The sequence below is a fragment of the Python bivittatus genome, unplaced genomic scaffold (assembly GCF_059951505.1).
Source record: "Python bivittatus isolate LINGU-HERP-01145 unplaced genomic scaffold, Pbiv_v1 ctg000400_np1212, whole genome shotgun sequence".
NCBI lineage: Eukaryota > Metazoa > Chordata > Lepidosauria > Squamata > Pythonidae > Python > Python bivittatus.
The window spans coordinates 9,423,748-9,446,811 of NW_028277073.1; the positions used below are offsets into that span (position 1 = coordinate 9,423,748).

Sequence of the window (23,064 nt, forward strand, 5' to 3'; positions counted from 1 at the left end):
TTTTCTGTAGTGACACCCCATTTATAGAAAGCACTCCCCAGAGAGGTCTAACAGCGCCATTTGCATCCTTTTGGCACCACATGAAGACCTTTTTTATTTTCACAATCTTTTAAATCACATTTTAATTGTATTTTAATCATATATTCGTTCATATTGTTTTAGATTTTGACAACAGCCTTGTTGCTGGCTAGTTTTGTATTTGATTTGATTTTATTATATATATTTTAACTAGAAGTATATTATTTCTTTTTTAGATGGAGTTTTGATTACTGGGCAAAAAATTAATTTTAAAAAATTAAAGTAAATAAATAAATAAATAAATAGTGTATAAGAAATATTGGAAGTCAAGGGAAGTTACATAGCTGAGAGCTATAAAATGAATTTTAAAAAAGGAGATTTTGAGAATAGCTACAAGAGGTCAATGTAATAGCCAAAAATATATTTATTAGGCAATTTTTAAAGGCAACCAACAGGTACCAAAGTAAGATCAAACCAGATGTAGCATAGTGGTTCCTTTTTTAAATTGGGAAGTCCCCTTGATTTTAAATTCCATGGCTCTAAACAATTGTTCCCTCATTGTCAGTTTCTATGCAACATAGAGTGATAATTATAGTGTGCCTAGTATGAGTTTAAATATACTTTAGGATGGGATAATATGTGCATGTACATTGAATATACTAAAGGCATGATGTAAAATGAAGATTATTATCATTAGTATTACATTGCTTGAATGCAAAAAACTATGAAGTGAACTGTATATCTTTATGTAAATGCCATAGAAAATCTTCTCTCAGAGCATAGAATCATAGAGTTGGAAAGGGACCTAAGAGATCATCACATCCAACCCCCTGTTCACCGCAGGATTCACTACACCATATCTGATAATTATCCAGCCTCTGTTTGAAAACCTCCAGTGAAGGGGAAGAAACCACTCGATAAGTAAACTATTTCACTGATTGACAGCTCTTACTGTCAAGAGGTTTTTCCTAATGTCTAATCTGTATCTACATCCTTGAAGTTTAATCCCATTAGTTCTAATCTTACTTTCTGTAACAAGTGGGAAGAAGTCTGAATCCTCTACAGTGTGACAGACTTTCAGATAGTTGAAGACAGCTATCATGCCCCCTCTCATCCTTCTTTACTGCAAACTAAACATACCTAGGTATTTTAATCATTCCTTATAGAACTTGGCTTCCAGTCCTTTCACCATCTTGATAGCCCTTCTCTGGAGTTGCTCCAGTTTATCAATGTCTGTTTTAAACTGGAGGTGCAGAACTGAATGCAATACTCCATGTGAGGCCTGACCAAAGCAGAGAAGAGTTGGATAATTAGTTCCTGTGATCTGGACTCCATGCTTTTTTGATGCTCTTCATATTTCATCCTCCTCTTCAGCTTGTCCTGGAGGCCTATAATAAACTCCTAGAATTGTGTCCATGTTATTTCTCTTTCCATTGATTCTCGTCCAGACACTCAAGAGGGCTCCCATGCTCTGAAATGTGATTTTCTGTAGATTCATGTTTTTCTCACATACAGTGTAACACCCTTCCCTTTTCATTAAGCTTATTTTTTTATATGTAAGTTGTAGCTTTCAGCACTGTGTTCCACTTATGCACATCATCCCACCATGTTTCAGTAATACCTATGACATCATATTTATATTCCTGTGCTAGGATTTCCAGATCTTCTTGTTTGTTTCCCATACTTTGTATGTTGGTATAAAGGCATCTGAGTCTGTAGCTGGCACTTCTTACTGGCTTGACTCCTGTATTTTCTTGTCCCTTTCTTTAACTATTTCCTACATATATGACCACCTTCCCCATCTGTATACTCAACACGGGTGTTTTACAACCCTGCCCCTTTGAACTGTGTTAAAGATCTCCTGATGAGCAGGGCAAAAGTGTGCTAGTTGTTGAGTTCTTATTTTGAGTTCCTTTGCGGAATAAAGAAAATGCATGCTGTGGCATACAAATACCAAAGTACCAATAAAATCTAATGAAAAATGTTTTTGCAAACAGATGTTCACTGGATTTGGGATTGTTTTCCTCATGTCACATTTTTCATTAAGTCAGAAGTAGCTTTTGATGAACAGGTCTTCCATTAACAGAAGGGCATCTCTGGATACTAATCAACATTTTGAGAATTGTAAGCACAATATAGGTGGTGTGCAATTTCGGTAGGAGTGTTAATTTTTTTCACGATTTGTAGATTTCACCAATTAATGCCTTTTAATGGATTAAAAACAAAATCTCATATTTAAAACATCAAAACTTTGTTCAATTCTCCCTCTCATGTAATTAATAATCTGACTAGGAATTTTTATACAGCCTGCTGCTATATTCATATATTGCTCTTTTGTTTCCTATTGGAATCAGTTGGAAGCTATGTAGTTTGATAGATGTCTTTCTGCTTTTCATGATGCTTTGTTGGAATTAATAGTATTAATATTCTCTTGCATCTTTCCCTATGTACATGAAGAACAAGATATGGGATTTTACCATCAAATAATCCATGCACTGGAGAGCAAACCTATATTACTGTATTGATGTGTGGCTCTTTTATTAGACTGTCTAGAACCTTGTTAGAAGAGTAGAATTAAGTGCTGAATGACTCATGGATGTGCAAAAGCCAGTGAAATATATGCCATATATAAAAATGAAGTGATGAACCAAAATGAAGATTGTTAATTAAATGTCAGTGAAGCTTAATCTGGTAGATAGATGAACCTATCCATATAATCCATATCTGAATGGACTAAACATTTTAAGAGTGTGCTTTCAGAAATCAGAGCAATTTTTATTATTGTGGTTTATTTGACACAGTATTAAAAATTCTTGAACTGCTCTTCACAATATAGTTGCCAAGTAACAGTGCCATATGACAATTCTTTTGTTTGTATCAGCCATGGGGATAACAGCCCATTGTGTTTGCTTTTAACTATACTGATGTCAAACAAGACTGATGACAAGTCATTATGGCAATCATTTTATAAGGCACATTAGTATGCACAAAAACTCATAGCACAGGTAACTGAATTGTGAAAATCTAGTTTTATGAAAGTTACGATAACACTGAAAGTATTAATTATTTTTAGGTGGCATAGGCTGCAATCATATGTCCTCTGACTTATTAGATCTGTCTTCAGATATATTGGATCATTTTTTTGTCATAACTTCATTGACAACAGTTTTTCAATATTTGAAAAACTTGATTGAGACAGGAGAAAGGGAAAAAAATGTTTCCAGTTATGGATTCAATAATACAGAAGAGCAGAATAGTAATTTCCCATTTCTACCATTCTACAACAAATATTTTGGGGTGTACTGCCTATGAAATTGGAAATAATATACATCATCAGAAGTACTGATAGAATTATTCTGTCAACTTTCCATCAATATCCTAGTCAAGCAATCTAAATACACAAAGTGGTTGACTTGGAAGCACGCTTAGAAATATGTTCAGTTCCCTGAAAAACTGCACTTGAAATATTATTGAAATACCTCTTAATTCATAGTATATATACCTTGTGAAAATTTATATTTTCCAGAAAACGTTTAACTTAAACTTTCTGCTTCCATTAGTCGGCCAGTACTAGCATTTTATGAATTCTGTTATTTCAGAACTAAGCTATAGGTGTGCAGTAATTTCCAGTAAAGTGTTGAAGCTAGAACTAAAAACTTACATCTTATTATTCATAGGAGAATATAGATTTATTAAGTTTAAAAGAGGCTGGTCTAAATTCTAATTTTAAATGTTTTCTTCATATTATCCCATTCAGACTATGCATTTGAATATTGAAAAGTGTGATTGTGCCAACTGACCCTTTCCCCAAACCCCAGGCTACTCTTCATTCTACTGCTGATTTAAGAGTTGTCAATACAATAAGCTCTGATGAGTCAAATGCTGTAATTATGTATTTGCAATATGATGTCTAATCCAAGTATGTTAGTTGCAGCATTGCACTGTCATTACACATGTGTCATCATGTGCCCCCCCCCCAATTGTGGGTTGAATCTTCTGATTACCAAGGTGATGGATGGGATATATAAACAATGCAATAATTGGTACAAAACCCAGCAGCTGCTATTTTCAGTGTTGCAGTAAACCATTGGTTATTGGTTACTGAGTTATGAAAGTGCAGTGCAGCTTAAAAAACATTAGTTTTTGCCAGATACAGAGACATCAGTCTGAGCAGTACTCTTTTTTGTCACTATCAGCATGGGTGGCAGTAATTCATATAAAGTCTTCCATAACCAATTCTTTGATTGTCCTAACAGTTGCAAGTTCATTGATCCACATTGTTCTTTCTCTGTTTTCAACTGTTTGTTGAAACCTTTGTCTGGCCAAGGGTTGCATTTTGTAATTTTTTTGTACAATCAAGAGCTGCACTGGGAGGGGGCTATGAAACCAAGTGGTGGGCTTTGGGGAATTTTTTTTAAAAAAAACAGAAAAATGTTTAAACTATATAATAAACTGGACTCTTTCAGCACTATAATGTTCTTAATAAGTGGACTTCTCCCAGACAAATAATGATTTGCTGCCAAGTTTCATCAGTGTACTTATATTTTCTCACTGTACTTTGAAAACATATTGTTGATTTCTCTGCCAATATCAAAAGTGGCATGCTTCCATTCCAGTTGCAGCTGTAGGACTCTTTTCAGCACAGTGCTCAAAAAGAAAATAAGCCAGCATAATCAGGGTGGCAATTATGAATAAAATGTGTCCCTTTTTTATGTTGTGGCCCTTTGAAACAGCCATAACTAGGTGTAAGGAGAAAGAATCAGCTCCACAAGGAAATCATTTCTTGCTGGCAAATGGGATTTCTTTCAGTAAGCTTTGCACTGTTTTCAAGAACGTGCCAATGTGTTTTATTAGGAAGCCTGAAAGAGATGTGGGTGCTTTTGATTTTCCTTTCCTTTCCTTTCCTTTCCTTTCCTTTCCTTTCCTTTCCTTTCCTTTCCTTTCCTTTCCTTTCCTTTCCTTTCCTTTCCTTTCCTTTCCTTTCCTTTCCTTTCCTTTCCTTTCCTCCCCTTCCCCTTCCCCTTCCCCGTCCCCGTCCCCTTCCCCTTCCCCTTCCTCCTCCTCCTCCTCCTTCTTCTTTTTGGTTTGTGCTTGGGTTTTTATTTCTAATATTTGCATTTGGTACTCTTTCCAACCCAACAGATTGGAAAGAAAATGTGTAATGGACTCAGGATTCTCTCTGTGTCTCTGACCATTCATCAGCACAATAACTTTCTAAAACTGAACAGAATGGGACCAGATTTGGTATGGAGAAGCTATCAAATACAGGTGGTTTGAAAATGGGATGGAGCTAGCCGAGGGCTGTGAGACAGAAACAGAAGCATCCATGCAGGATAGGCAGTTGGGCAATGGCTTTGAATGTTGCTGATACCTCCATTCCAACTTCTCTTCTTCCTCCTTCCAGGTCCTGTGACCCAAGTGGAGTGTATGCACTGTCCTGTGCTTCCAATGTACTTACACACACATCATACATGGATGTAACATAAAGAAAAGTTAGAAACACACATGTACACAAAGGCGCAGCATGTTGCTTTCTCACACAGAAGGAAATATAGTTGCCTCCTATGACCTTTCCTGGTAAAGGTGTTAAGAAAACAGTTCCGAAAGCTGTGCTCTGCATGTTTTCTTTACCTTGTTTAGGGATTGCTGTTTGCTTTCCATACTGTTACTGAGTCTTGAATGCAGTTGTGGCCTATGGCTAGAAGAAAAAAAGTGCTTTCAAACCTAAAATGCCACAAGCTTTTTATGGGTCCAGCTGCTCACACTGAGACCCTTCTGGGTCTCAGAATACAAAGCCTGAATCTATTTGATAGGCACTTTCATCTGATCCAATGGTAATGTCACAGTTTAAGGACACAGAGCACAGTTTTCAATGCTGGTGTCTTTTCTAAGGGACAAACATTCTTAATTCTGAGAGGCCTGTTAGGCCTTGATATACCAGAGGTTGGTGGAATGAATGGCCCTTACAGCTGCGACCTGTTTCATCTCTTTGCTTTGTCTTATCAAAACGAGAGGATTCACATTTCTTACCACTGAAAGACCACTTCAGTCCCGCAATAGCTTTACCTTTCTTACCCCTCTCCCTTCCTGCCCTGCATACATTAAGGATGTGCATGCTTTGCTCCAAGAGTCACATTAATTTTAATCAGAGGATTCCATCAAGCTGTTGCATCTTTCCGGAGCAGAAGCCTAAAAAAAAAAAAGGTGGGGTGTTTTAAAGCATGCACAGCTCTAACGTACCTCTCCATTTTTAAAGTAAATGTCACTGTGTTTGGCAATCTAAACATGTGAAACTAACCTATTCTTATACTGAATTTATTGAACATATTTCTATGCTGCCACTATCAAAATGGCTCTTGGTGACTCACACAGATAAAATTGCAGTTGTCCATATAGCTGGCCTGTGTTATGACTCTAAGCAAAGTCAGTCAAGCAGCATGATTCATAAGATGGCATGGTAGTTCTTTTTCCTGTGACCATGTTTATCCATAGGGCAGTGATTCTAATCAATATAATTATGTGACATGCTTTACTTGTATGCCATGTAAAGCCCACATAACCAGTATCCTAGGGATACTATAATGGAATTGGAAGTGACAAGCAAAGAGGATGACAAATCTTGCACACAGTACCATTTATTAATAGTGACAACAAGCTACCCTAAAAATAAAGGTGTTTTTTTAAGCCTTTAGGATCAAGACTTTAGTGCTATAAACTAGTTGCCGGGATCTGTGTTTGGAATTACCTGAATAATTGAAAAGAAGAATAAATGAAAACAAAGATACAAATTTTAGTACTAATTAAGAAAATGAAACACTTGAAACATCCATATTCAATATTTCTGTTCTAGAAAGGATAGTCAAGTTTGACTTTGTCTTTCATTGTAGAACTCTACAATGAAAGACAAAGTCAAACTTGACTATCCTTTCTAGAACAGAAATATTGAATATGGATGTTTCAAGTGTTTCATTTTCTTAATTAGTACTAAAATTTGTATCTTTGTTTTCATTTATTCTTCTTTTCAATTATTCAGGTAATTCCAAACACAGATCCCGGCAACTAGTTTATAGCACTAAACTCTTTCTTGTGTTAATTTTTTGGTCAAAGCAATTTTGTTTAAGTGCCACTGAGCAAAATATAGACTTTGTTTCTTCAGAAACTCTAGACCAAAAGCACGGACTAATTATGGACAGATCCCAAAAATGTAAATATGTGGCAATTTTCTTTACAGCTTCACTAACAGAATCTAGAACAGAAACGGCTATGACTTAAAGCATTTAGTGTATTCTGATTTTGTTAACCCTTTGTTTTTTACTTTTAGGCAATACTGCTAAGATATTCATTGAGGTTCAGGATGAAAATGATCATGCTCCTGTCTTCACAAAAAGACTTTATATAGGAGGTGTCTCTGAAGATGCTAGAATGTTTTCTTCTGTGATCAAAGTGAAGGTAGGAATTATGCTGAACACCCTTTTTACTTCCAATATTTTTAGAAGGTGCGCTTAAAAACCAAATCTACCTATTCATTCAAATAGAGTCTTATCTGGATGCAGAAATGCCAGCTGGTGTGTATATAGATTTTCAGCTATCTGTGAGTGGAAGATTTGCTTATTGAAAACCATTTAACAGAAATTTCAAAAATGCAGAAGAGTTGAAAGGAATTCAAAAATGGGAGCCATGAGAGGCCTGAAAATTGCTAAATACAGAAGCAGCTTCTATAATAAGTTTTGATAAATGAGGTTTTTCATGACTGCTTTCTTTTTAACCCCAAAGTATGCTATGAATACTTTCAGTCAGATCCAGCCATTTTAACTTGTTCTACTTATTGATATGAGTTCTTTCTACTACATGCTGCCCAGTCTTTAAGGTATAATTATTCTTGTTAGCCAACTTCAAAGTCTGAACTCTTTGCAGTCTTCTTCGCAGAGGATATTATTTACTGATGCTACTAGTAGGAAGGATGAAAAAAAGATGATTGATGAGAAGTATGTTTATATAGCTAAATCTAGCTCTTACCCTAGTTGCAATATCTCTGAATTAACATAATGAAGAACTGCCTTGAAGGAAATATGGAAGAAACACCTGCTGTTGTTGTTCCATTGGATTTTTACCTTTCAAAAAAAGGCTCAAAAAAGAGAGAATTCCTGATCAATCAGGCTTCTGGAACTACTTTCCTGTAAAAACATTGGCCGCTTAGACACTTTTCCAGATCCACTACTATACATAAAATACAAGATAAGGTAGATACCAAACTAAGTTAAAAAATCTACTGAATTATTTTGTGTATCGAAGACAGTAATAGCGTATGAATGTAGAGATAAGTTGTATACAGAGTACTGGATGCTGACTGAAAAATAACAGTCTGAAATATTTCTCACACTTTGTACCTGTTCATAGGATCAAGTTTGTTATGTGATATAACAATGAGCGTAAAGACATTTATTTATTTGATAAATAATATGCTTATATAGTTTAATGTGCATATTCATTGCAATATTTTATTTCTCTATATTATGCTCACATTTAAGTATATCAATTTTATACCTTTTACTCATTTGTAAATGAGTAAACCCTTCACGAGTTCAAGGCAATATATGTAACACTTCCCTCTTCCAGGTTATCCCACATTAAGTACTGTAAGAATTCTTTCTTAAACATTCTTTGAGGTGTACAGTAGACTCCGAATAACATTTTCAGATGGATTAACTTTGTCATGAAATCATAAGAAACACTTCTTTAAACTTGGTTTTATTGATTTTCCAGAACTGGATATTGCAATGCCTTGTTCCACAGATCATAAATACTACCAATATTAACCTTAATAATATTATTTAATTTCTGATAAAAAAAATAAATTGTTGGTTTTACTTTAAATATAGTTTCTCTTAAACATCCAAGTATTTTAGGTATTTCTGAGGCTGCTAAAGCATGTGGACTACACTGTCATCAACCAAAATGTGTTGATGGCTTTTCTGATTCTATTATTCCTGCATGTTATGAGAGGGCATTAGAAAAATGGGGAAACAACCAATAAGTAATAATATACTGTAAAACTAAATACCTTCTGCTTTAAATCATTTTTAAAATTCTGTATAGCATTTTAGGATTCCACATTCACAGTAAACCTTCTTACATTGGAGAAATCCTGAAGTAGTAAATAAGCCTAAGGATTAAAAAAAAAGAATGCCACTTTGATTTTGAACTTCAAAACTTACATTAATAACAAAATCAAAGGAATATTTCTGATTAGTTAGCTGGGTTTTCTGCATTTTAATGTAAAAGGAAGTCCTATCAGTGCAATTAATAGGAAAAATCATTAAAATGCACACTCTTAAATAAGATGTAAGAAATAGAAATTGAGCAAAAAAAGGCGGCTCCAAATTTTTGCTAAGGAAGAAATGTTCCATTATTATTGCTATTCCTATGAGTTTCTCAGCAGGTCATTGACAATGATAAATGTATGTGAAAACTTGAAAAGAGGAAATATCACCAAATTTTGAAGTGAGATTTTTAACTCCTCAGAAGCACTGTGTATTTTATATTCTGAGCCAGGCTCTAGCAGATTAGTATCAGTTGATCATAGTAGATAAACAGACTGTTTCCAAATAATGTGACTTAATTAAATCCCAGAAGTAAGAACTGTCATGGTGCTGATGAGTTTTCATTCCGAATGAGAGAACATTGGACATTTACGGTGTAGAGTGCTGCCAAATTACCAGTCTGGAATCAGCTGAGAACTGCAGGGTAATTTTTTTTTTTTTTTTGCATTCCAGCCATATAAATTCAAGAACTGTAAACTGCTGTTTACATATGTTCCGATTAAAATGCAAAGCAAGCAAATTATTCCCTGTTGCTAGTTAAGACAGGTGTGATGCTTTCCGCCCCACTGTTTCTTCCCACATGTGGTGCACGCTCAGTAAAAACCAAGCCAAATAGATGATTCTTCAGATGTGCACTGTTTTTCCCAGACTGGGAGATGGGTGGGAAGCTGCCATAGACATCACCGTCAAATTCCTTCCTTGGAGAAAATTGAAGCTTTTAAGGAGTAGAAAAAAGAGTTTTAAAAAATATCCTTTCCATATGCCAGAATCCTGATCAAGCTATCATGTGGCCATTAAAACCAGTCACAATAAATGCATACACACATTTAGCATATCATACAATTTGCCCCTCAAGACTTTAATTTTCCTTTAGCAAAAGAGAAATCAATCCACAGCTGTCCCAATAAAGAAGAAAAATTGGAATAATGAACCCTGTCATCCACACTGAGCTACAAAAGGGTGTGGTTAATGTTTGATGGGAACTCTCCGTTGTAGTATAAAGGAGAGTATACAAAGAAGGTAAGATGGGTCAAGGTGAAGCTAATTATGGACCTTATCATGAAGCTTTATTTCGTCATTATTTATGTATTTATTAGTTTGGAATCATACAGAAGCTCAAGGCAGCATCCATAACACTTCTCCTCCTACTTTTCTCCACATCAATAGTCCTGTGAGGTAGGTTGAACTGAGGGTCACTCCACTGAGCTTCCATGAGTTGGGTGGATTAGGATCTAGGGACTCCTAGTCCAACAACCTAACTACGATATTACACTGGCTTTATTTATATAGCAGGGTTCAAATTTGTCACTTATATGAGCAAGACTACAGGCCCCAAACTGTCTCTTGCTGAAAAGATATTTTAGTTAGAAAGTTCTTTAAAAGCCATTGACAGAAATGTTATTCTTGCAGAAAGCAGTATTATGATGAATGCACTAGAGATATCTGATCTGCTGAGTAAGAAAGGTGTCATTTTTACATTTTCTGTTTTCTACTAGATTAAGATTTGTACTTTGGAGGGAAAAAAAACTTAAGAAGACAAAACAAAATCTTGCAACCCAAAATGTGAGAAAATGGGGAGAGATGAGTAAAGTATGAAATTATTTTCCAAAAAATAAAGCCACTGTTAATGAATAAAATAGAAATCATTATCAACAGTGCATTCTCAAAGAAAAGAGTGTCTATTCCCATTAGCCAAAACATCAGAGAAGAACTAACTATTAGGACCTGTGGGAAAAGCCACTAGTGATGACTAACAAATAAACCAGAAGTCTATATTACTTGACATCAAGGTATCTGAAGGATTACTTATTCCAATTAGTGTCTACTTATCCAAGGAATCCCTGTAGAAGATGATACTTGGACATGCCCCATTTTCACAAGGCAAAGCAGGCTAAGGGTAGTAAGCCTTATATCTTATTTTTGGCACCTATTCTTTGAAACAGCCTCCTTCTAGAAGTTAGACTACACCTCTTCTGTAGGCTAGCAAAGCTGAACTCTTCTGAAAGGTGTTTGGTGTTTGATTCTTCAACACCATTGTTATGTTCATATTCAATACTGTTACTATTATTGCTACTTTTAATTCTCTCTTGTAAGCTGGATAATTTGGTGGCATACAAATATAATAAATAATAATAAGTCAAAACCAAATCAGGAGACAGGATCGTGGTGCAAAGCAGAAATCAAAACTCAAACGAATATCCAAATAATCAAGGATACAGGAATACACCAAAATTCCTTCAGTGTTTCTTGCTTAGGAAATGCTCAGAGCTTCTCCTACCCTTTCCTGCCCAGAAAGATCCAGTAACTGGACTGTGTGGAAAAGAACAGCTGGGTTCATGATTCATGATAAATGATACTTTGTTTTTAGTTATGCTTTTATAAACACACCTTCATGGTCACCATCACATTCAATGAAAGACGAACAGACAGGTATGCCTTAGTGTAATATGTTAACCCCATCAACCAGTCCTGTGTGAGCAGGTACCTCACTGAGAAAGTTGCTACCTTCAGTTCAATGATTCATCACTTGGGACAGCTGCATAGAGATCGAGCTGCTCATAACTTGTTATCTCTTAAGAATGCCCATGGGAACCGAATGCAAAGGCAGCTAGTCCATTTTCTTATTAAGCTATGTATGTCTTACACATCTCAAATTAAGGACTGCATTGCTCTGGCCACTTATCTAGAATTCCGATCCAAGAGCATGGATAGAGCATGCTTAGAGGTTCTCTCTAAGACAATTGATGATTTTTAACTGAAGAGTAGTTTAAAGTATCCAAATAAATTTCTTTGGTCTCCCATTCATTTTTAGTTGTCCATCTATCATTGTAGAACACACATTACACCTCTGCTTTGCAAGCTGCATTGGTTACCAATTTGTTTCTGGGTCCAATTCAAGGTGCTGGTGTTGACCTTCATGGCAAGGGATTGTGCTATTTGAGGGATCACCTTTCCCCAATTTCATCTGCCCATCCCACCAGATCCAGCAGAGAGGGCATGTTACAGGATCTGTCATCTAGAGAGCTACATTTGGCAGGTCCTAGGCAGCAGGCCTTTTCTACAGTGGTGCCCACATTGTGGAATCTTCTCCCCCCTGAGCTGAGGTTGGCCTCATCACTTCTGATCTTCTTGAAGGTCCCTCAAGACCTGGTTATGTCAGAAGGTCTGGGGACCTCAGAGGGTGGGTGAACTTATGAGGTGGCTTCATTATTAACATCTCCATATATATATGTATATGTATATATATATAGTATTAGATCTGTTCTTATGTTTTTAAAGAATTAATAATAATAATATTAATAATGATAATAATTTTAGGTTTTAGTTCTGTTGCACGCCTCCCAGAGTCACTGGCTTTGTGAGATGGGCAGCTATATAAATTAGACAAACAAATAAATTCAACATGGAAAAATGTTTTAAAGTTGGGTCTTCAAAAACTCTGATTGCTGGGAGTTCTGAATGCCATAGCATTGGAGGAAAGGAGAGAGTTTGGAGAAGACAATTCTAAAATATGTATTGGGAGCTAAATAACAAGCTTTTTGGCTTGTGTATTCTTCTAGTCACAATGTACTCTGTGGTTGTGTCATTTTAACTATCTTGTTTAGCTATTAATTTTTACTGTAGGAATTTATGTGCATCACCTTGGATAAAAATAAAGCAAAGCAGCTACACACTTCTAAACTGATCTCCATTTATTTGTCCGAGAGTCATGAAAAATGGCTTCAATCTGATGGATGCTTATGTAATAATTTAAGTTGAAATTAATTCCTAGGATTTTTACTGTAAAAAATTGCTGTAACTTAAATGTCCAAAGAGTAATGATGTGCTCCTATTTCCCATACTGAAATACAATAATAACCAGAAATACAGTCTTTTGTACAGCATTATTGGCAGTCACCTATTAAATTTAATTAAATGTTTTGGATCAAATCAGGAAGAAAGCATTTTCTAAAAGGATAATGAATATAAAATAAATATCAACAGACAGGCAAGGAATTATAATCAGTTCACATATATTTCATAAAAAAGTAAAAATGTATGTGCAGTAAATATATCTTTTAACTTTACAAATGTAACCATATTAGATCAGGAAACTAATGAAAAATATTTAAATCTATCTAAGATATAGTTCTTAATAAAATACCTACTTTTGAAAAAGTATAAATGTAAAGAATTTCTAAAAATATATGCCCTCACAGAGCACCTAATATCTCTCTATATATCTATGCAGAATAAATGCATGCACTTTCAAAGACATGTGTACAGCACAAATTAAAACAGAGGACTGAGAAACCTAAGCCTTTTATTTTTCAAAAATAAAAATAAATTCAGAAGAAAGTATGCTCTGTCACTTTATCTATAGTTTGGGCATTTTGAGAATTAATAAAGACTCAAACGCAAATATTCGTACATGCCTTTAGAGAGTTTGCTACTATTCTACCCTTTCACTCTAGTTTCTTCTACTTTTTTCAACTTTTTCTCCATTTTGCCCAAGAAAAGAAATTTTGATGCCACCAAAAAATGATCAGTTCCACATTCTGAAACTCTCATTGGCCTTGTTTCCTTTATTAATTCTCTCAGCTTTTCATCATCAACAATCAAATCAACATGCTTTTAGAAGTGCTTTGCCACTTTGCCACATGCACATTTAAGTAGAATTATGTTTAAATAACATAATCAAAATAGAACTTTACGCGGATATTTATAATCCCTGTTCTTATTTATTTAGTTAAGCATTTCTGTAGCTGCCCAACTAATACTATGTGACTCTGAGTGGCATACAAAAAGAATAGAAAACTATAATCAATCAATACAAAAATAATATATTTCATTAAAACATACTAAAAGAGTAAAATTATGTTCAAAACTGAAATCTTCATCAATTGTGGACTCAATTCATCCTGACCCCAAGGCCTCCACATGGCTCAGGACTTCTTCTCTAATCAATTCACCACAACCAGAATAATTTTTTAGCACATTCATTCAGAATGGTACACAATTTTTTTTTCGTAAACTCATCATCTATTCACTATCACGACTCCCTGAAATATAACATGTAATATTACTAATCTATGAATTCCTGTTTTCATATGTGCACCAAATAATATAGATGACACCAATTCATACTTTCTGACACATACTTTAGCTGTTTATTTATAATTAAACTTACCTCCATGTTTGTATCTTTCAAGTCTCCTCCATAACATCAGACCACCATCAATCAGATCTATCATATCCTTTCAGAAACACACAATATATCTATTTTTCTTTCATTTCATTCATCAATCCATGCTTTTTGCCATTTACTCATCTTACATTCCCAGCTGCAAAGTTACATATACCTTGAGGGTCCCCAGATGGGCCCACAAGTCATGAGTCACCAGAAGGGCCATCACCAGATTAGACAGTGAAGATCTTCATATAATGCTTTTAGTAAGAGTGAGGAAGAGTAAACTATATTACAGCCTTAGTCATAGCCATGCTATATGCAGCATTTCCTGCTAACAGTAATGACAGTATCAGTCAGTTTGAGTACACTTTGTCCAGTATGCCATAACAACAAGCAAAGATCAATTTAACCCAGGAATGCTCACAGTAATCTACACAGGCTAGGATCTCTAATCTAGAGACCACATTATAAGCCAAAATCCTAACAACTTGGAGGTGTTTTCAGGATACTGACATGCTACACTACTATGTTCCTACCAAGCTCTTAGTCTTTAGCAGTTGAGCCAATTAACTACTGGTTCAGTGCTGTTTCTAAGAAAACAAATACAGTATTGCATTGTATTGTTTCTCCTAGAGTTTCAGGGCAGATGATTAATGAGAACACTCACTGTCTCTCCTAGCAAACCATTGCTGCATCTTGCTACTATTCCCTTGCCCCACTTTGTGGATCGGAGGAACTTTTCACATTCTTGTGCTATGGTTAGTGGAGGTTTTGTCATTCCCTCCTGCCTCCACTGTGGATGACCATGGCTAAAGTCTTGCCACCTCAAATTCTGCCTTTATCTCTCTCAGAGAAGGAACATTCATTTCTAAATGGTCAGCATCATCTCAACAGACTCTTTCCTTGCCATTTCCTGCAACTAGAAAAGAGTTTCATATGAAAGTTAGCTTCAAGTTGCAATAGCATCAGAACATCAGATTTCTTTCAGTATGCATGTTACTTCTTTTGCTATAAATATCAGGTGTCAACAAAATGAATTGTTATAGATTTATATCTATCCTTGATCATTGTTAAAATGTTATTTCAGAATGATCAAATGTTAATTTGTTATTATCATCCTAGGCAGCATTTTCATCAACTTTTCATTCCAAGATCTTGCTGCTAGCTTGAGGCTAAATATTCTCTCTCTCTCTCTCTGTATATGTATATGTATTTCTTTTTGTAGTAAAGTATTTTAAAATAATTTAGCTATTTATCTATGAAATTTGCTGAGATTTTTAGCATGAATTTGTTTAAATATTTTGCATATCAGTTATGTTTTCAGACATATTTTTCCTCTACATTACCTAGTCCTCTTTCTTTATTCAGTCTGTGAGGTTCAATTAACACATTACCCAGTAATTGATTAATTAAAAGGCTGAGGTTCTCCATTTAATAGTGTTGACATATTCCCTCAGTGTTTTACAGTTCATTAACATCTGGTTATAACACAGAATGCCTTAAGTGTTGTTTGGTTTTTTGCTCACCTTTTCTCCAGACTTCCTGACAAGGAGTAATGAGAGGTCAAACAATGTCCTCTGTATTATTCAGTTTTTAATTACTTCAGTAGTAGTTTTGTCAACATACGTTGTCAACTCTGAATTCTCCTAGATTTATTGTAAATAAGGATATAATATTTATCACAAACAACTAATTTTTCTTGCCAGTACTAACCATCTTTCCCACCCTCCCACTGCTACAGTGTCCTAGAATTATAAATTCAGATTACAGAAGGGGATGATGGGCTGCAGGTCGCATGCTCCCCAGAAGCTGCACCAAAATCTTCAATGTTCAGGAGCTCTGTCGAGATAGATCAGATTTCCTGAGCATATAAATCTCTAAAGAAATTTATTATGAAACGGGCAAAATCTGAAACCCACTGAGCTTTGAATTTTTAATTACAGTTTGATATAATAACATTACATTAGGGTGAATAATAGTTGTACCATCCTTAGACATACTGAGAAAAGGCTGGAGCATGTGTGCTGTACTTCCTGAAAGCTCAGATATTAGTAATTTCATATCCATTTGTGCATTTTCTGGGATCCAGCTTCCTCCCTGAAGATGGCTTGCAACAAACTATAAAGGTCTGTGCATAATTTGACTTTCAAAGGCAGGGTATCCCATTCCAGTGTTTGACTGCAACCAATCATGTTTAAACAGAGCATTCACTTTTCTACTTAAGATCTCCACAGCTGCAATAATGGTCTGGCCTTGTAACTCTGGCTACATAAGGAGCACCTCATTTTCACCCTGTATTTAGAAAGTTATTCTCTGTTAGTGTACCAGCTTCCTTGACTTCTATTAATCCTATGTATTCCAAATGTATTTTATCTTCTGCTTCTGACTGAAAAAGTGGCCTCCCTCTCATTTCTCTTTCCGTGCAAATGCCAAAATCAGATGGGATTCTTTCATTCCATCTCCCTCTTTAGGTGCTTCACAGTCTTATTACTATCTTCTTTTTTTCCTGAAAGCATATCATCAAAACATTTATGTACGTCAGGATGAAGGTCCATCGGTAATTCCTACCTATCTGGAGCTGCTTCCACCAAAAGAGGAGTAAGACAAAGGTATATTCTAGCCCCCTTACTTTTTAATTGGTACACCAATTCAATAATTCAGGCTCTCTCATCTTCTAATCATCACTCTCCAATGTTAACAGATCGTGCAATTTCCAGCCTTGCTATATGCAGACGATGGAGTAATTTTGTCAGTCTCTCAGGTGGGAATGAGAAGGGCATTGAGGGCACTGGCTTCCTCTTGCCTAAAAGAACAACTTGTAGTAAATTACCAAAAAACTAAAGTGCTAGTGTTTGCATCACACAACAGTAGGTTACATAACTGGAAAATTAGTGGGACCCCAATAGAGCAGGTACATACTTATGTCTTGGGGTGCAGTTCCAGGCTTCCTTATCTTGGAATACACATTTCTCTTATCAGGCAAGTATGGCCCAGCGTAGCTCCACAACTGCCTTAAGATTCTTCTATTCAAAGGGGGCACATTTTATTCCTGCAGCTTGCAAGGTTTTTTTTTTTTTGCTAAGGTCATGTCTCTGCTTCTTTACGGTGTTCCAATTTGCATTTTTACAAAGTTTAATATCCTGGAAGCTGTCCAGTCCAAATTTGTAAGAGCAATACTTGCAGTTCCAAGAGGCATCAAGAATGCTGTTTTATGGTTAGAGAGAAGTTTGGTTTCTGTGGGTGCCAGAGACTGGTTCTCTCTCCTTAATTTCTGGTTGAAATAGATTTTTTTCTCCTGTGGGTCTGGCTCCACTGGTTCTCAGAGACAGTTTTAAATCAACCTGGCTAACAAAAGCTAATAGCAAACTCCAGCCCTTAGGACTCTCTTTGGAAAGCCTTTGTCCATTAGGGCTTGAAAATGCCAGGAATCATCTTAAACGTGCCTGGGATATTGATTTTCAAACCAGTTTATGGATTCTTCTCAAATGGGCATGTGCCATCATCTTCTCTTTCTTCAATTCTAATTCTGAAATTTTGTTGGGCCTTCACCTTGGCCAGGTTGGATGCACTACCTTCTGCAGTCCTGTGGGGGTGGTATAAAAACATCCCTTTTCAGCAGTGTGCTTCTGCCCATGTGGAGATGGCTCTGTGGAATCCCTAAGCTATTTGCTCCTTTGTCTCTATAGGGAATCCCAGAAGTTAACAGATATTTATCCCATTTGAAAGAACTTCCCTGGTAGAGAACACAAGGTCTATCTATCACTGCTTCTATCTGACCAGGGCTTGACTTATCTTTCCAGGTTGCCCAATTCTGTGCTACCATTTGTTGTATCCGTCCTACCTATGGTTGAAGCTGAGCACAAATTTTGGGGATTGCCACTCCCACCTGTATTACAGTTACTATGATAATGTATTTTGTGTAATTTTATTTAATTTTATGTCTTTTTTTCCCAAATTTTATTAATAATAATTACAGGTTTATGTATTTTATTGTTGTGCTCTCTGGCCTAGAGGCCATAATAAAATTTTGATATGATTTGATTTGATTTGATAGGTAATTCCTGGGTCTTGAGTACAACCAAAGGTCTTGCTTCCCTTGTGTAAAGTCAGGCCATAACAGATTATTTGAAACTTACATATAAACCCTTCTTTTCCAAACTCTTCAAACACTGAATATTGTTCCACATAAATATTTTCCTAGATTTCTCCATACAAGAGGGACACCTATAAAATGCATCTTCCATATGCTGCACTACTGAAAAATAACTTTTTGGCAATATTCCTTGGCTGTTAATCTGACCTTCTAATGCAGGATGGACTTTTCTATACCATGACTGATTTTGAAGACCCATTTGCATTCTACAGCCTTTCTTCCTGCAGGTTGTTCTGTGAGTGTCCACATAGGACTCTTGTGCAGAAAATTAATTTCTTATATTCTAAAGTAAGAAAATAATTTTCTGCACAAGAATCATATGTAGACAGGCTATATTCTAAACTTCAAAATATTGCCACAGGGAGGCCTCTTGTGTCTCCTATGCTTCAGCAATGAAGGACTGTCTTTTGTGTGGAATTCAGATTCATTTTTCCGCCTCGCTTTCTTGTTCAGGTTCACTGCCTGTCTCAAGGTCACTGTGAGTTATTTTCTTGGCCAGTGCTTCCTTGATACTGCCTCTACTTGAATGCTTCATCCAACATCTGCATTTCTTTTCACTGGATTTCTCCTTCTCATCATAGTATGCCACACTGCACATCTTGGTTATTTCTATAATAGCATCCAGGATTTTAACTTATTCAACAAGGGTCACTCTTTGCACCTTCAGTTCAAGATGCTATTTTTTATCTTTGAGATATATGGATCCAAACACTGAAATAGTCCATACTGGTTTTTGTTTGTTTTTTGTGAACCATGCTTTATATGGTAGTAGTTGTCTGGATGTGGTTGATAACCTGTCCTGTAGTTAGACGGTAGTCTTGCTTTCTTCTCTCGGAATTTGCTTGCTAGCCCTACATCTAGAACCATGTACCTTGTCATCTCCATTTTATGTGTGCCTTGAGTCAGTGTTGAGTCAAGTGTCTGCCTGGATGAGTCCCTGCATTTTTCTTGCAGGATTTCAGAGGTGGTTTGGCACTGCCTGCTTCCTAGGGCTGAGAGACAGTAACTGGCCCACGGTCACCCAGCTGGCTTTGTGCCTAAGTTAGGACTAGAACTCACAGACTCACAGTTTCTAGCCTGGTGTCTTAACCACTACACCAAACTGGCTGTCATATCCATCAAGGAACAATTATTTCTTTCTGCCGTACTATTCTGCTCAGGTATACATTGTATAATTGTCTGTTGCTTAGTATCTTCTTCCATTTAGTATCTTGCTATTTCATTCATTTTGTACTTGCTTCTATTATCTGAATGCCAAACCTAAGTTTCTCTCACAATATATTATTTATATTTCTCCAGGATTTTGCTTTTCTTATTAATCAAATAATATATATATTCAGGGAAGCTATCAATAAATGGTAGTAAATAGGTGTTTGGAGCTTTGGTCTTCATAGGCCCATGGATACCACTGTGAATCATCTCTAAAGGGCTTTCTTTCCTTCTTTCTTTCTTTCTTTCTTTCTTTCTTTCTTTCTTTCTTTTTTCTTTCTTTCTCTCTCTCTCTCTCTCTCTCTCTCTCTCTAATTTCAAGTTTAGTCACTGCCCATCTCATTCAGTGAGCGGCCCTGAACGGTTTACAGTAAAAACAAAAATAAATACTGGTTAAAATACTGATTAAAATACAATAAACCAATGTTCAATTAATAAATAACATCTTCCAAAGGAATTGATGGCAAGTGATGGTTGTTAACCTGTGGGAGCATCTTTAAGGTTGATGCCCACAGGGTTGGTTACCCCTCCTCACGGTCCACGTGACTTTTTTCTTTCACTGAAGAAAAGGGGGTTAGGGTTTTTTTGCCTTTAGACAGTACAAAAATCTATATTTCCCTTCGAAAGGATCTGTTTTCAAGGCTCTTACTAAATCCCCATTTTCACTTAAGTGGAGATAATGCATTTGAAACAGTATGGCCTAATCTCCTGTGCTATACTGTACATTCAAATGCATTTCATATCCACATTGTTTCACATCTTTAGACTTTTTCATTTACATACAGTAATCTATTTCAGACAGACCACTCTCCTTGACAGTCTCTCTCATAAGCAATTCATCTCCATCCCTGGCAAAACAGTGTTTTTCTTTAAATTGTATAATGTGTATAAATTACAAAATGTATAAGGTTATCATGGTCTCTTTCAGTGGCATATTTCACTGCTATCAAATGAGTATCTAAACTGGAATAGGGAAAACATCAATAGTTTCTGTTTTTTTCTGGTTTACAATGCATTCTTGCCTTCAGCAAACATTTATTTTCCATCTGGTAGGTAAATTGGGAGCCTTGCAGTTAATGTCCAATTGAGTAAATCTCTCCCTTCCTTTAATTAAATTACAGGTTATAATAGAGTCGATGCACATCCCTTCAAAATGCTTTTCAGAGTTAGCTTAAGAATCTTCGTTGTGTCAACACCAGAGTTTCTGCCTGTCAGCTTTATCATTCTGCTGTCGGTGTGTCTAGTGCTCCTTGATGCATCATCCTCTCTGATGTGGGGCTTGACTGGTTTCTTGCCAGCAATTCCTTTTTGGGGGTATTTAATCTGCATATGGGTATGGTTCCTGCAGAGGTAGTATCTTCTATTTCTGGGCCTAATTTTAAATGCCGCTTTTCTCTTCTTTGCTAATTTCTTCTTAGCACCTTTGCATATATTAAAATCTTCTAGACAGAATACTATAAATTGCAAGTTTGAATCTTCCCTGATTTTAGAGCATTCACAAGAGTTTCAAAACTTTCTGGGAGGCTGTTTAACATTAATCCAGTTAAAAATGCTTCGGGCAAAGTAACTCTGTGAGCTTCTAGCAGAAGTGATCTCTCTCTGATATGCATAGATAAGCTCTCTACTTCTTTCACCATCTTATTATAGAGTCTTAGAACAAGATACACTTTAGAAATGATGTATTTTTTTCATATAGTGCCTTTGGCATTTCCCATATTCCAGCATTTATTTTATTTCTCAAATGAATCAAACTTGAATAGCTTACCACCAAGCAAATAATTCCAGTTGCATTTTCATCAGCTCTACCCAAGTTTTTTGTTCTTCTCCTGTTTCTGATGGTCACTGAGATTCATTCACTGGGTCATTATTTACAGTATCAGAACCTTCATGTAAGAACATGGTGAAGTCCATTAGAAGCATTCAGAGTCTGCTTAATATCCCACAAGACAGCTAACATTTATCAAGAAAATTGCAAGCTTTGGTAAAAAGCCTGCACCACTGATCTTAGGGTCCTTCTCGAGGAGGGAGGGAGGGAGGGAGGAAGGAAGGAAGGAAGGAAGGAAGGAAGGAAGGAAGGAAGGAAGGAAGGAAGGAAGGAAGGAAGGAAGGAAGTCTTCCTCTAGCAAGCAAGTTGAAAGGCTTCCAGTCAGAGGAAAGTAGAACAAGAAGAAAAGAAAGGGAGTTCCTTTTTTGCTATTGCTACTCATAGAAATCAATAGGAGAACAAATACAAAGAGCCAGCACTGCTGAAACTACATCTCTAGCACTAAACTGCCTGTATTGTGATACATTTGGTGTTGTAAATTCAGAAGCTTTCTTTGATGATGTTAAGTCAGCTTTAATGAAAACTGAGAATTGCTACCATTTTACAGTGTTTGGCACTGAATTAATGACACTGATGGACTAGAACATTTCAATCAAGTTACATATAGATATCTCTCCATGGCAGCTAATTGCCTAGAAAAATGCAAACATACAGTCTGATAATTGTGGAGTCCTTGGGGTTCTCTGAGCTTGGTTCTTTTCTTGCAAACGTTTCATTACCCAGCTAGGTAACATCTTGAAGATGTTACCTAGCCGGGTAATGAAACATTTGCAAGAAAAGAACCAAGCTCAGAGAACCCCAAGGACTCCACAGTTCAACCCTGAGCTACACATATTCACCTCTACTAGTCTGATAATTCTATGTAAAACATGGATATACTGTATACACAGTGAGATCCTACATAGTAAAAACATAGGCAGCCAAGAACTCCTATAAGCAAATTCAGATTTTGTGTATTCCATAGATTCACCAAGTTGGAAGGGACCATTACATTATCAAGTCTAATCCTACTCAGTGCATGAAACTACTCTGACAGATGGCTCTTAGTTATCATTTTGGGGAAACTGAATTGGGACTGAAGACTGGGAGAAAAGCTTCACCAAAAAGTTGTTTTAAAAGGGAAGGAGGAAGGAGGATATAATAGAAATATCATACTTCAAGCTGAACTGCAATGATTGTGCCAGAAACCTCTCTCTGTGAAACTTATGATCTTTCAATAGTTAAAAAAAAGAGCAGTAAAAAGTTCATACACATCACATTAGAAATAGATTACACAATTCCTTCACTTCTGTTGGACCCCCTAAGTACTATTGTAGTATCCCATTCCCCTGCATTTTTCTTGAACTCAGCCAAATCAGGCTTAACCATT

The 23,064-nt window shown here is 36.1% G+C and overlaps 1 protein-coding gene across 6 annotated transcripts in view; it reads left to right on the forward strand.

Annotated features, from left to right (window-relative positions):
• PCDH15 (protocadherin related 15) overlaps nt 1-23,064 on the forward strand; it is a 435,688-nt gene that overhangs the window by 362,077 nt on the left and 50,547 nt on the right. For all 6 annotated transcript variants that reach the window (XM_088144402.1, XM_088144401.1, XM_088144400.1 and 3 more), the window contains exon 26: nt 7,340-7,467. In XM_088144402.1, coding sequence (XP_088000528.1) covers nt 7,340-7,467 — 128 coding nt within the window. The remainder of the gene's footprint in view (nt 1-7,339; nt 7,468-23,064) is intronic.